Below are 13,607 nucleotides of genomic sequence, written 5' to 3'. Positions count from 1 at the left end.
CCTCGCTGGCTGCTGCCATGGCCAGCTACAAAATGGAGCAGCGCCAGCGGCAGGCTGAGGGAGGAGGCGCACACGTGGTGGCAGCCCTCCCCCACAGCATTCACCACAGGGGAGACGAGGGGGCTTCCTGGACCTGAGAGGGGCTTGGCCCCTAGGAGCATGTGCAGTGCCAGTGCCAGGTGAATGTGCTGCTGGCGGGGAGAGGGCTGGGGGGGACTGTGGAGTCCTCCTCTCTGGCTCCAGCCCTGGGGCAGCCTGCCTGCACCCCAAACTCCTCGCCTCCAGCCTCACCCCATCCCAGAGCCCATCCCCCCAGCCAGAGCCCTTACCCCCACACCCAAAACCTCTGCCCCAGCCCTGAGCCCCCTCCCACACCCTCAACCCCTCATCCCAGCCCCACCCCAGAGCCCCCCAGCCAGAGCCCTCACCCCCCCTGCACCCCAACCCTTTACCCCAGCCCTGAGCCCCCTCCTGCACCATGAACCCCTCATCCCTGGCCCCACCCACAACCCTCACCCCCGCACCCCAACCCTCTGCCCTAGCTCTGAGCCCCTCCCACACACCAAACCCCTCATCTCCAGCCCCACCCCAGAGCCCTCACCCCCAGCCAGAGCCTTCATCCCTCCCCCCCCCACATTGTGCAATATAGGGAAACTGTTAAACACTTACTGTTTCCAGTCCATTTTTACATTATTTAAAAAAATATATATCGGCTTACAAGACACGTTGAGGGGGGAGAGGTGGGAATTGGACCCATTCTGGGCTACCAACAATTATACAAACCTGCCACCCCTGCATGTACTTCCCTATTTCTGTCATTCTTTCTTAGTTTCATGTAATCAAAATGAGACAAAACCATATCACTAGTGAGATTTAAAATATATTCTTTTTGATGACAGCTCACCATTTATTTTTGAGTTGACTGTGCAACTATGAAGAGCTGTTAACATTTAATATTGTTGTTAATGTGTAAGATTTATATTTTACAAGTGCCCAGGGACTCTGATGAGGGTTGAAATGAAGCCTTATTGTGATTGATGTAATACAAACAGAGAGGCAGATACAGTTCCTGTTCCAAAGAGTTTACAAAATAATATTAAATCTGCAGAAATATTTAACAGTGGCCCTATTCTAGTTAAATTGTACATACAAATTTCAGGTAAACCTATCACAGTAAAATAATGCTGCATTATCCTACAAACATTTACTCAGGGGCTTAACTTCACATGGTGAATTAGTCCTACTATTTCCATGGGACTACTCACTTGAGTAAAATTAAGTGCAGAAGTGTTTGGTAGCTCAGGGCCAAAATTCTGACTTAATCTACAAGAGAATAAAAATGCACCTATAATGGCAAACCCTCCTGCATAAGGTGGTTAAAGATCATAATTTGGCATTGTTAAAGATGGTGTGGTATTGATTAGACTTTAGTGAGTAATCCTATATATTTTAAATGAATATTAATCACAGAAAATATTTATGGTGCTGTTCTCTCAGCTCCTTACCTGAGCCATATGAAATATTAACATGAATGGTGAATTCCTCATATCTCCAGAACCACTCAAGATTTGATTTTAAAAAAAAAATCACCATAATGGCATGTTCATGCCTACCCAAAACTGTAGAACGGTCCCTATCTTTGTTCTGTCATGTAAGTAAATAGATGCCTAATGAAAATAAAACTTACAATTTACTACTTTAAATAAATTATGAAATACAGTAAACATTGAAATTAGGGATCAATTAAGCAAACAGCATTTTTAAAATGATAAATTGAAAACTATTATTCATATTGCTAGAGCAAATTAGAGATGGCAATAACTAATTGAATATAAACATTGACTGTACCTTTGCCCAATAGATTAATAGTTGCAGTGTTTTTCTTAATTCCATAATGATCTATTTTAATATAGGGCCTAATCCTATAAAGTACTAGATCAGGCCAATAACAAATTACAATCTTTAATAAAATAGCACAAGACTTTCTTAATTTTCTACCTACACTGTCTTCTTGTCCAATACTTCTCCTTTTCAGAGGCTATAACTGGCTCTATACCCTGCCCAAGCAGTTGGACAAACATGGCTGCTACTCTGAAAGATGCTCTGTGCTTTGTAAGACTGGGCCCTACCCTTTGGGATAGAAACTGTTTGTTCTGTGTATGTACAGCACCTAGCACAATGGGGCCCAGATCCATGATTGGGGTATCTAGGTGTATGACAGTAATACAAATTAATAATAAATCCCAAACATATTCCTACCAATTATAGTGGGCACAGTTTGACGGGATGGTGGAACAGGGATGGGACGGGCGGTGAGGGCTCGCACCTATTCAATGGAAATATTGTGGGGGCTGATCTATGTTTCCACTCCTGTGCATCATTTCCCGTAAACTGTACATACATGTTGGGGGTGGAAGTGAGAGCAGAAGCTGGAGAGGCTGAAGTGGCCACCAGGGTGCCTGGGGTCAGACTGGGAAGCAAGTAGAAACTCTTCTTGTTGAGTCTCAGTAGCTTACCTCACTCCTCCAAAAAGCACCCACCCCACTCCCACTCCTGTCCCTGACTCCACTGTTCCCCATGCAGAGGCCTCTGCCCTCCATTAACAGCCAGCTTCTGCTACCTCTGTGGCTTTAGCCCATAGTTAGGTCCCTGTCTGCAAACTAACTCTACTTCCATGTAATCATTTAGGGCAACAAAAATGATTAGGGGTATGGAATGCCTTCCATATGAGGAGAGATTAGTAAGACTGGGACTTTTCAGCTTGGAAAAGAGACGACTAAGAGGGGATATGATAGAGGTTTATAAAATCATGACTGATGTGGAGAAAGTAAATAAGGACGTGTTATTTACTCCTTCTCATAACACAAGAACTAGGGATCACCAAATGAAATTAATAGGCAGCAGGTTTAAAACAAACAGAAGGAAGTATTTTTTCACACTACACACAGTCAACCTGTGGAACTCCTTGCCAGAGGGCTCAAAAACTATAACAGGGTTCAAAAAAGAACTAGATAAGTTCATGGAGGATAGGTCCATCAATGGCTATTAGCCAGGATGGGCAGGGATGGTGTCCATAGCTTCTGTTTGCCAGAAGCTGGAAATGGGTGACAGCAGTTGGATCACTTGATTACCTGTTCTGTTAATTCCCTCTGGGGCACCTGGCATTGGCCACTGTCGGAAGAGAGGATACTGGGATAGATTGAGCTTTGATTTGACCCAGTATTGCCATTCTTATGTTCTTAAACAAATCACAAGTCATGTGGCTTCTAACGGTACATCTACACTTGCAAGTGGACACAGGAAATGTACGTATACTGTTAGAGGGGCACTCCATACTTATTCAGATATGCCGTTCCAGGCATGGGTATATGCTGTGCATGGGCATGTTCCCACATCCAAACTGACCCTTTTCAGCACGCAACAGTAGAACCATGAATTCAGGGGTGGTATCCCAGAATCCTTTGCATCATAGGTGCACTCTGGGAACAGCCTTGCTGCATGTTGCAGGTAACATAAGATGTTTTCACACATTTTGGTGACAGCAGCTTCTGCTTATCTCACCCTTCTTCCAAACTACTTTGGAGACATGGAGTGTGAGGATTTGTTTCTGCTACTTCTTGTGAGACAAATGTTCCAGAGGTCCAGTACCGGACGCTGGAAGCATTCGCTCTGGAGAATTTTGAGTCGCTGAAGACAGCTGGCCTAGTGGAAGAATGAAAGTCCAATGGCATCCTATGGAAAAGCTAGCTTGAATGTTGGGATTGGAATCCATGGGTGGACTGTCTCTTTGGGTCCCGGAGACCCAGAATGGTGTGGTGGGACTACATTGTCTTGGAAACCTGGGATGCTGACCAGTGGCTGTAGACCATCAGGATGAAGGAGCATACCTTTCTCGGGTTGGGCGAGGAGCTTGCAACAAACTCCGGTGCCAGAAGTGGGAGGTCATCACTGTTTGGAAGCTTGCAGCGCTTGACAGTTACCAGTCAGTTGCAAAACTGTTCGGGGTTGGGGAAGTCAACTATAGGGACACTGGCTGTAGAGGTGTACAAGGCTATCACAGAATCATAGGACTGGAAGGGACCTTGAGAGGTCACCTAGTCCAGTCTCCTGCACTCATGGCAGGACTAAGTATTATCTGGATCAGTGGTTCTTAACCTTTACTGCAGCCTGCACCCCTTTGGTTCTCAAAATATGTTCTCGAAACCCTTATCAAAAATCATTGAAGAAGGTCAGTTCTTTAAACCTGTTTGTATATTACAATAATCGCTAAAAATGTATAATGTTAATAAATACATAGGTTTGATGAAACAAAGTAGTTGTTCTTATGTGCCTGTGCTTAATTTGTGTTTTCGATGATTTACCTTCTAAAAAAATCCAGCAAGTCTCGCATCCCCAGGGTTAAGAACCACTGATCTAGACCATCCCTGACAGGTGTTTGTCTAATCTGTTCTTAAAAATCTCCAGTGATGGAGATTCCGTAACCTACCTAGGCAATTTATTCCAGTGCTTAACCATGCTGACAGTTAGGAAGTTTTTCCTAAAGTCCAACCTAAACCTCCCTTGATGCAAGTTAAGCCCATTGCTTCTTGTCCTATCCTCAGAGGTTAAGGAGAATTTTTTTTCTTCCTCCTCCTTGTAACGACCCTTTGTGAGCTTGAAAACTGTTATGTCCCCTCTCAGTCTACTGTACTGATTAAACAACCCAATTTTTTCAATCTTCCCTCATAGGTCATGTTTTCTAGACCTTTAATCATTTTTGTTGCTCTTCTCTGGACTTTCTCCAATTTGTCCACATCTTTCCTGCCCAGAACTGGATACAATACTCCAGTTGAGGTCTCATCAGTGCAGAGTAAAGCAGAAGAATTACTTCTCGTGTTTTGCTTACAAACTTCTGCTAATACATCCCAGAATGATGTTAGCTTTTTTTGCAAGAGTGTTAGACTGTTGACTCATGACTACTGTGATCTACCAATAGGTAGCTGCCATCACCAGCATCCCTGAAATAATAGCACAATTTCAGAGGACGGGAAAAGTCAGTGATGCCAGGGTGCTCAGGAAGTTGGGACTATACCACAGTGGCAAGAAGTGACTTATATCCCCTGAAACAATGTCATTGTGTATGGTGCTTCTGTGCTGACCTTTATTTTGGGCAACCCTGCTACTACCATGGCTAATGAAGCTGTACTCCAACATTGATGACCCACGGAAAAGGGAATTCAACAGAGAGTAGCTGCAGAAGGGTCGTGCAGTATACCTTTAGACATCCAAAAGCCCATTGGCAATGCCTCTAGAACCAGCTGGATGCTAAAGTGGCCATGATGTTTGGATTATAGCAGTGTGCTTATGCTTTCCACATCTGTGAATGCAAAGGAGAAGACTTTCATAGCAAGTGGTCACAGGACAGAACTGCTTTCCAAAACTGAATAGGTAGCTGACCCAGCCTATGTGCACACTCCTAGTTCTGTTGTGTGTTCCTACATAGGATCATAGAATATCAGGATTGGAAGGGACCTCAGGAGGTCATCTAGTCCAACCCCCTGCTCAAAGCAGGACCACTCCCCAGTTTTTGCCCCAGATCCCTAAGTGGCCCACCTCAGGGATTGAACTCCCAACGCTGGGTTTAACAAACCAATGCTCAAACCACTGAGCTATTCCTCCACCCCACATGAAGGATGAGGAGCCAGAATGTGTCTTGGAAATGGTGCTACTGCAAAAGCTCAATAGAGCATTGCAATGACATTAACTACTAAAGCATTCAATTATGGCAAGGGCCCTTTGCTTGTTCTTAGGCCACTGTTAATGCACTACAATGCCATCATTCATCAATGTTTCTGTTACATGCTAAATGCTTTGATTTCATAGAATATCAGGGTTGGAACGGACCTCAGGAGGTCATCTAGTCCAACCCCCTGCTCAAAGCAGGACCAATCCCTAATTTTTGCCCCAGATCCCTAAATGGTCCCCTCAAGGATTGAGCTCACAACCCTGGCTTTTGCAGGTCAATGCTCAAACCATTGAACTATCTCTGGGGAGCACTTAAGCAACATTAAGAAATAATCCGTGTTTTAGTTTTTTGTTCCTTCCCCACAATAGTTTTTGACAATCTGAAACAGGGATTTTTTGGTGAAATTTCTATTAGCTGAAAATTTTCACCCATCGCTAGGGCTGAACGTAACCCGGTAAGTGTTTTGAGGGTGCTCATACCATTGGGCCCAAGGGAAGCAAAGTACTTTTGTAAAGGTGCATGAATAACTAAGCCAAAATTTGAAACTTTTTTCTTGCACAGTATGAGGGAGTAGAAACAGAAAAATGAAGTCTTATTAGTGGATTAAGAATGACCAGGTAAACTGTCCGAAGGGACTTTAATGCCTGCACAATTTTATTGTCTTTTTACTGTGAGCCTCTAAGTATATTTCAAAATAAATTTTAAAATTTTCACATTTTTGTAACTGTTTTTAACTTATTTAATAAAATTGTAATGTGGATTTATTTTTAAATCACAAAAAAGCCACTGTTGCTCATAGGGTTTATCAAGTGCTATGTATGAGTACTCTCATGGTTGATAGTTGTGACTGCTTGGGGGAAATAGGGGAGGAGGGATCATCAAAGCAGTGTCAGATTTCTTCCATGTCACTTTACTTTTGTTTCCTTTGTATTATGAGTTAAATCGTTAACTGAAAAAGCCTTTATAGGTTTTTTAACGTCATTGTTTTTCATGTTGGGGCTTCTGTGTTATTTCAAAACTTAATTGTCCATAAACCCTTTATTTTTTTTAAACACAAAAAAATTACTGGGGGGAGGAGGGAACGGAAAGTATAGTCTGAGGGATATTATTACTTGCATTTCAATGGCTCCAGACTTATACAGAAAATACAACGTGCTGTGATTCCTGGCACCCTATTCTAAACCACTGTGAACTATCATCTTGATCATGAGTGGCCAATAATTTTCGCAGGGGGGCCACTCCACGAATTTTGGTGCGCCGTCATGGGCCGCACATTTCTACTATATTAATGGAGAGGGTGCACGGTCTGGGAGGGAGTTTGCGGGCAGGAGGGAGCTCCAGACTGATGTAGAGTGTTGGGGTGCAGGAGAGGGTGAGGGATGTGGGGTCCAGGAGTTTGATGCAGGAGGGGGCTCTGGGCTGGGGCAGGGGATTGGGGTGCAGGAGCGGGTGCAGCGTCTGGGAGGGAGTTTGGGTGCAGTAAGGGGTTCTGACCTGGGGCAGGGCGTTGGGATGCACCCACCCCCCTCATGCTGTGCCTTGGCCCTGTACCCCTCCGACAGCGCAGTGCTGAAGGGGTCGAGTGTGCTCGTTTTACGCACTTGACTCTCCTCCCCTATACTTTGGGGGCTTGGGGGGGGCGTAAAATGTAACCGTGCGCGGCTGGGGACTTTGAAGCTGCTGCGGAGTCACACAGCGGCGCCGCCGCCCCTCAGAGCGGGACCCTCGCAAACTCTCACTGTCAGGGACTGGGGGAGACTATGTGGGGCCCCTTCAAAGCCCTCTCTCTGCTTGGGCCCGCCCCGCCTGCGGCTGTCACGAGCGCCCAGGGGAGGGGAAGGCAGAACTGGCGCTCCTCAGGGAGCAGCTTCCCACGGACTCGCGGGCTTTTTTTTTTTTTTTTTTTTTTTAAAGTAGTATTATTTTTTGCACATGCGCACACAGCGGGAAAAAGAAAAAAGGCTGGGCGAATGGGGACGTGAGCCCGCCCGTGGGCGCAATACGCATGCGCGCGGGTGCTGCGGCCGATCCCCGGAGCGTCGTTCCAGACCCTACGCACGTGTGGAGGAAGCCGGAAGTTGGGGTGGCGGGGGCGAGACTGAGGCGCGTGGCCGTTAGCCGCGTGCTGTTGCAGTGGGGGACGGGCGGGGGTAGATGGAGGTGGTCGAGCAGCTGGAGACGCTGAAGTTTGATAACGGGGGGGCTCCGGGGAGTCCCAGCACTGCGGGGCCGCAGCTGGGGCACGAGGACCCTGGGGGCGGCGAGGAGCTTGGCCAGGCCTCGGCGCCTGAGGCTGGCGGAGGCGCCGGCCCTCAGGGCCTGCAGGAGCAGCAGCCCGGCGAAAGCAGTTCCGACTCGGACAGGTGCGTAGCCCATTCTCGCCCCTGCGCCCCCGCCCCCTGTGCCGGCCGTTGGCCCTCACAGCTCCGGTCAGTTTCGGGGTTGGCAGGAGCAGCCGCGAAACTGAGCGGAGGGTTTGTCAGTTTCACGCTTGTGCGGCTTGGGGAAGCGCTGACCGGCGGAGCCCTGGGCCTGCCAGTCTCCACCATCAGAAAAGTATCATTGCCCCATTCGTGTGTATTTCCGTGATTATGGTTCTGCTGGCTTTGTCCCCCAGCAGCCCTCTGGATGTGCTCTTGTGCCTTGGATGTGCTCTTGTGCCTTGTCCTCCTCACAGGTGTTGTCTTCCCTGCGGAAAGGGAGGAGCACTAAGCATTACTTGCTGAAAATGTGAAAATTCAATCAATATAAAATTCAAGGCAGGTTGTTAACTGTCGAGGTTATTCGTATCAACTGGTGTTTTAAGCCAAACCCTAATCTCTACTCTTTGTTGGGTGAGTGTGTGGATGGGGAGTCATAATTTTAACAATGGGCTTGCAGAACTGTTCCTTGGGGTATGAAAGATAAGTGAGAACAGACTCGCTTTGTAAGTACAGATATGAGCAGAAGTGTAATACAGTTGGTGAGAGGAATTTTCCATCTACTTTGTGGCTAAGTCGGATCAGACTGACTTGAATCCTTCTATAGATTCACTATCAGGAGATAAATATGCTGTCCTGTTGGTTTTGTATGCTGGGGTCCTGAGCATGCTTAGGGAGCTGCAATTTACTAGCTACAGGATGCACACTTGGATACAATCATAAGTAATGTTTCTATCCTCTCCATTTGGCTAGGAGACTCCATCACATCCTGGTGTACAAAGACTTGGTCTCAGTTGTTCATGCCTTTATCACCTCTTGGCTGGACAGCAGCAATGCAATATGCCTGGGCATGAAGCCTTTGGCACTTAGGAAACACTATCTAGAACGAAACACTGCAGTGAATTTCCTCTGCATCATAGCAGACCTGTTCTCTGCTCTCTTCACCGACTTCCCATATAATTTTGAGTCAAGGTCTCAGTCCTTATCTGTAAAGCACTTTATGGGTCCAAGAGATCTAAAACACCACCTAAAATCCCGAGACAAAGACTGTGGTTAACAGTTCCCCTCTCCTCTTGCATAATGGAACTCTCAACAACGATAGTAAAAGTTCTGTCTCCCTCACAGAAATGATTCTCGGTGGATGGTACAAGACACTGGAATGAGCTCCCCCCCTGAAAGACCATCACAAACTTCATCACTTTCCATTTGAAGTGCAAGCCCATTTCTTTGACTTGCAGGGAGGGGTGACACACACACTCTGCTACAGCTCTCTTACATAGGTGTTGGGGGTGTGTGATTGACCTGACTGTCCCTGCCTGACACTCTCCACCCTCCATGCCTGGCTGGGCCTTTGGGACAGACCCTCCTCTCCTGTACCTGGCACCACATCTTCCTGTGGCAATGTACAAGGGGGGGTGGGGCACGCAAGGTTACATGTCCGTGTGTCTCTCTTCTCCCCCCCACCCCCATTTCTGCCAGGGTTCCCACCAGAATGTGGCCAGCAGCAGCCTTTCCGCACGGTGTGGGAGGGAAGGGATGGGAGCTGCTTCCAGCCGCAGGGCAGGAGGAGGGGAAGGGATGACCTAGCTCCTGTCTTTGCAGAGCTCATCTCTTCCACCCCCACCCCTGTGGCTGGAAGCAGCTCCTGTCCGTTCCTGCCCGCACAGTGTAGAAAGGCACCTCCAGGCTGCTGCTGGCCACCAACATAACCCAGCCTCCTCCTGTCCCATGGCTACAGCGCAGGCAGGAAGGGGTTAAACCCTAAGGATGCATTGTGCACCAGGGCCCAAGGAATCTGACTGCAGGGGCTTCAGAGAACCCAGCCAGAGAGGTAGCTCAGCCGGAGAGGGTGCCTAGGGGATGGAGCAGCCCCACGTTTCCTGGAGGCAGGACCGGTGAAGAGGGTGCTGTGGAGCCTGCAGGGTTGGGGTGCAAACAGGCTGGAAATCGCTTCCCCCCCGCCCCTCCAACCACCACTCCAGAGCTTAGCTGAGGCGCGGAGAGTCTAACCGGTGCCAGTGCTGTGCGGGCTTTAGCACCTCCTGGTCAGTGCCCCGGGCCGGAAGGTCTTGGGCTTTCCCTGGGTGCCTGCCCAGCCAGACATAGAGGGGGAAGGAAGGAGCCTGCTGGCAAGGCTGTTGGTGAGCTGAGTGCTCCAATCAGGGGCTGGTTCTCTGCACAGCTCTTGAAGCAGGACGCACCCCGCCGGGGAGGATATGGAGGAGCAGCAGGGCTGGGAGGGGTGTGTGAAGGGGTAAAGCAGGGAGAGGACAGCAAGAGGGGCAGCATGTAAAGGGCCGATGGGTGGGCAGCAGAGGCAACATGTAACTCCGCTGCCTGGTGCCTGCCTGCACTCACCAGCCACTGTAGCGCGCAGCCAGTGCTGGCTGGAAACAGGACAGGGGCCAAGAGCTGGCACGCAGCGGGGGCTGTACTGATGGACCAGCAGGGGGAGCGTCCGCCCCCGTGTTCTGCAGCTTTGCCCTGCCACCAACCTTGCACACCCATCAGCTGCCACTGGAACCCCCCCCCTCCCCCCACCACACACACTTATCACTGGTCCGGGCAGCTGGCAAACAGGGTTCTGGCCAGCAGCAGGACCATCCTTTATTGATTGGGGGGTGGGGGCGGGCGCAGAAGGGGAGAAACAGAAAATATGGGACAGTTTGCCTGTTTTTAAGAAAAAGTCCAGACACCTGCAGGAGGGCTTAAATGTGACTGTCCCTTTAAAAATGGGAAGTCTGGTCACCCTATAGGTGTGCTACAGCAGCAATGATGTAGCTATGGTGCTGAAGTGTAGACACTTACTCAGTGATGGAAGGGATTTTTCTATTGCTATAGTAAATTGACTCCTCCAAGAGGCAGTAGTTAGGTCAATGGAAGAATTCTTTGTTGACCTAGCTGTGTCTATAGTGAGGGATAGGTGAACCTAGCTACATTGTGCAGGGTGTGAATTTTTTCATGACCTTCACTGATGTAGGTATGTTGATCTGTTTATTAGATGTAGACCGGGCCTTAGTTGATTAGACCTTTCTTCACAACCAGATAGGAGCTCTATCAAAACCTTTTGTTACTCTTGACTGAGGTGTTGCTGATATGTCTGAATTAGGTTGTTTCTGCAGTGGCTTTTTTCTTTCCTTTCTGAAGAAACTTGGAAGATTGATATTGCTAATTCTCCTTTAAGGCTTTATAATAGCTTCCTAGAGATTCCATTTTGTTACTCTCCTTTTAGTATGTGTCTGGGAAATTGCAAAGAGTTCTAAGCTGTAGTACCATAGTTTGCTGCTGCTACTTTGCTCTCTCTCTTCTATCAGATATAGAAGATAGATTTTGAGAATGCAATGAAACGGGCTTTTAGAGAGTTGGCTGAAGCTGAAGTTGGAAAAGGTAGTTTGGGGGGAATGAAGGAACAAAATATGGACACCGTGTAGAATCAAGCACGTGCGTTTATTACGTACAGCGCTGACAGTGTCACCTCGCTTATTAAGCTCAGAGACACTGCCAAACAATTGATTACAATGGATTATATGGATTTTCCATGGGTAGTAGGAACTGGTGGGGTAGGCAGTCCCAAACCCCGGATAGGTCTAGCAGCAAGACAAGATAAGCACAGTAGCCAATGGTCGAAAGGTTACATAATGTGTCTGCCCATAGTTTCAGGTTAACACATGTCACTTAATTAGTACACAGGTATTTTCTTTTAAACAATATATAGTGTGTTAGTATAAAATATATATGTTGAATTCTGATTTGGGATCCATAGGAATGAAGTAGCTCCCCTGATTGTCCGACAGGTACACACCTAGGAGTTAAAGCAAAAGGACAAATGAAAAGTATATATCATTAAAGATAGTCTTTTAGTTCATTTGTGTTTCTAAGGCAGGCACTGGCAATGGCTTGGAGGAGAGGTGCACATCTGTGAGAGGGAGGATATCCTATCTCATACGGACGTGTTTGAACTTCTTCCGTAAACTCAAGGCTGGTGTGTAGGAAGGCACCTCTTCTACAGAAGAAACAGGGCCCCTTTCATTCCTTAGGTCTGTTTGCAACTTTGAGATAAAGCCCCCAATTATAATTTCCGCCTGGCTTCTTGCTGACCAAGCTTATCTTTGCAAAAAGCAAGGTTGTCCTTTGTTTGTTCTGCTTCTTAGCTAATATTGTTCACTGTTTGCTAGGCCTCTGTCTTCTTGACCAAACTCTGGATTTTGGGCCTGTAAAAAGAGCTGACACAGTCTGTATATCAGGTTGTAACATAAACAGCGTATGGATTTTAGCCCTTCAGGGGAGAAGTAATTTGGACAATTGCTGATGACAGTTGATTGCGCTCCCTAGTTGCACACCTTGCCATGTTCAGGCAGACCTTTCCAACCTCCAGGCCAGAGTGCTGCAGTAAATTCAGGGTTATCTTTGAAGATGGCTCAGAAACTTTAACTAATACAGAACCTGGGAGCCCCTCTGCTCAGTGGAACAAGAACATAAGAACTTGCATACTAGCCAAGTATCCTGTCTTCTGACAGTGGCCAATGCCAAGTTCTTCAGAAAAAATAAATAGAACAGGCAATCATCAAGTGCTCTATCCCCTGTCGTCCACTCCCAGCTTCTGGCAAACAGGTTAGGGACCATCAGAGCATGGTGTTGCATCCCTGGCCATCCTGGCAAGTAGCCATTGATGGACCTATCCTCCATGAACTGATTTACTTCTTTTCTGAACCCTGTTATAGTTTTGGCCTTCACATCATCCCCTGGCAATGAATTCCACAGGTTGAATGTGTTGTGTGAAGTACCTCCTTTTAACTGCTTGTGTGTGCAAATCAAGGTGTTGCTTCTTACCTATAAAGCCTAATGGTTTAGGACTTGGCTACCTTAAAGATGTCTTGTGCCCTGTATACCTTTGTGACAGATGAAATTGTTAAATCTCTAAATGCATAATTGCAGGGTAAAAAGAGGCCATTTTCAGGGGGTTGTCATTGACTGTGCAACTTGTTCCTTATCTGTAAGGGCTAGGAATTATTTACCTTCAGAGCATGTTGCAAAATGTATCTTTTGGAGCAAGTATTTGCTTGACTGGCTAGACTCCATGTTAATGTTTTTGTTGGTTGTACAGGAACGGTGGCTGTGTACTCTGTAGCAGACAGTTTAAACCTATAAGTTTAATTTTGTCATATGCTTAGGTGACATAGCAATGGACACACAACACCTCCACATAAACTTAAATTTGTTTTGTAACCACAATAGCTTTGCATAAATTGAAAGTGTGTTTGTGTGTGTAATATATTTGCAATTATTTTTATTACAGTGGTGTTCAGGAAGCCTAGTAAAATGGGACCTCAGTCAGGACTATGTAAACACTCATAGACCCAGTAAGCTTACAATCTAAGAAAGATGGTGGTTTTGTTCCATGGCCTAATCTTGTGTTGTGCCCTTATTTGAGTTATCCAAGGATAATAGATGAAAGTATAATC

The 13,607-nt window shown here is 46.9% G+C and overlaps 1 protein-coding gene across 4 annotated transcripts in view; it reads left to right on the top strand.

Moving 5' to 3' along the window:
• The first annotated feature begins 7,866 nt into the window (after positions 1 to 7,866).
• NAF1 (nuclear assembly factor 1 ribonucleoprotein) overlaps positions 7,867 to 13,607 on the top strand; it is a 76,586-nt gene continuing 70,845 nt past the window's right edge. For all 4 annotated transcript variants that reach the window (XM_073341515.1, XM_073341512.1, XM_073341514.1 and 1 more), the window contains exon 1: positions 7,867 to 8,088. In XM_073341515.1, the coding sequence (XP_073197616.1) occupies positions 7,880 to 8,088 (209 nt within the window). In that variant the 5' untranslated portion in view covers positions 7,867 to 7,879. The remainder of the gene's footprint in view (positions 8,089 to 13,607) is intronic.

The sequence above is a fragment of the Lepidochelys kempii genome, chromosome 4 (assembly GCF_965140285.1).
Source record: "Lepidochelys kempii isolate rLepKem1 chromosome 4, rLepKem1.hap1, whole genome shotgun sequence".
NCBI lineage: Eukaryota > Metazoa > Chordata > Testudines > Cheloniidae > Lepidochelys > Lepidochelys kempii.
Note: the sequence above shows the minus strand (reverse complement) of the source record. Positions and strands in the feature narration are given on the sequence as shown.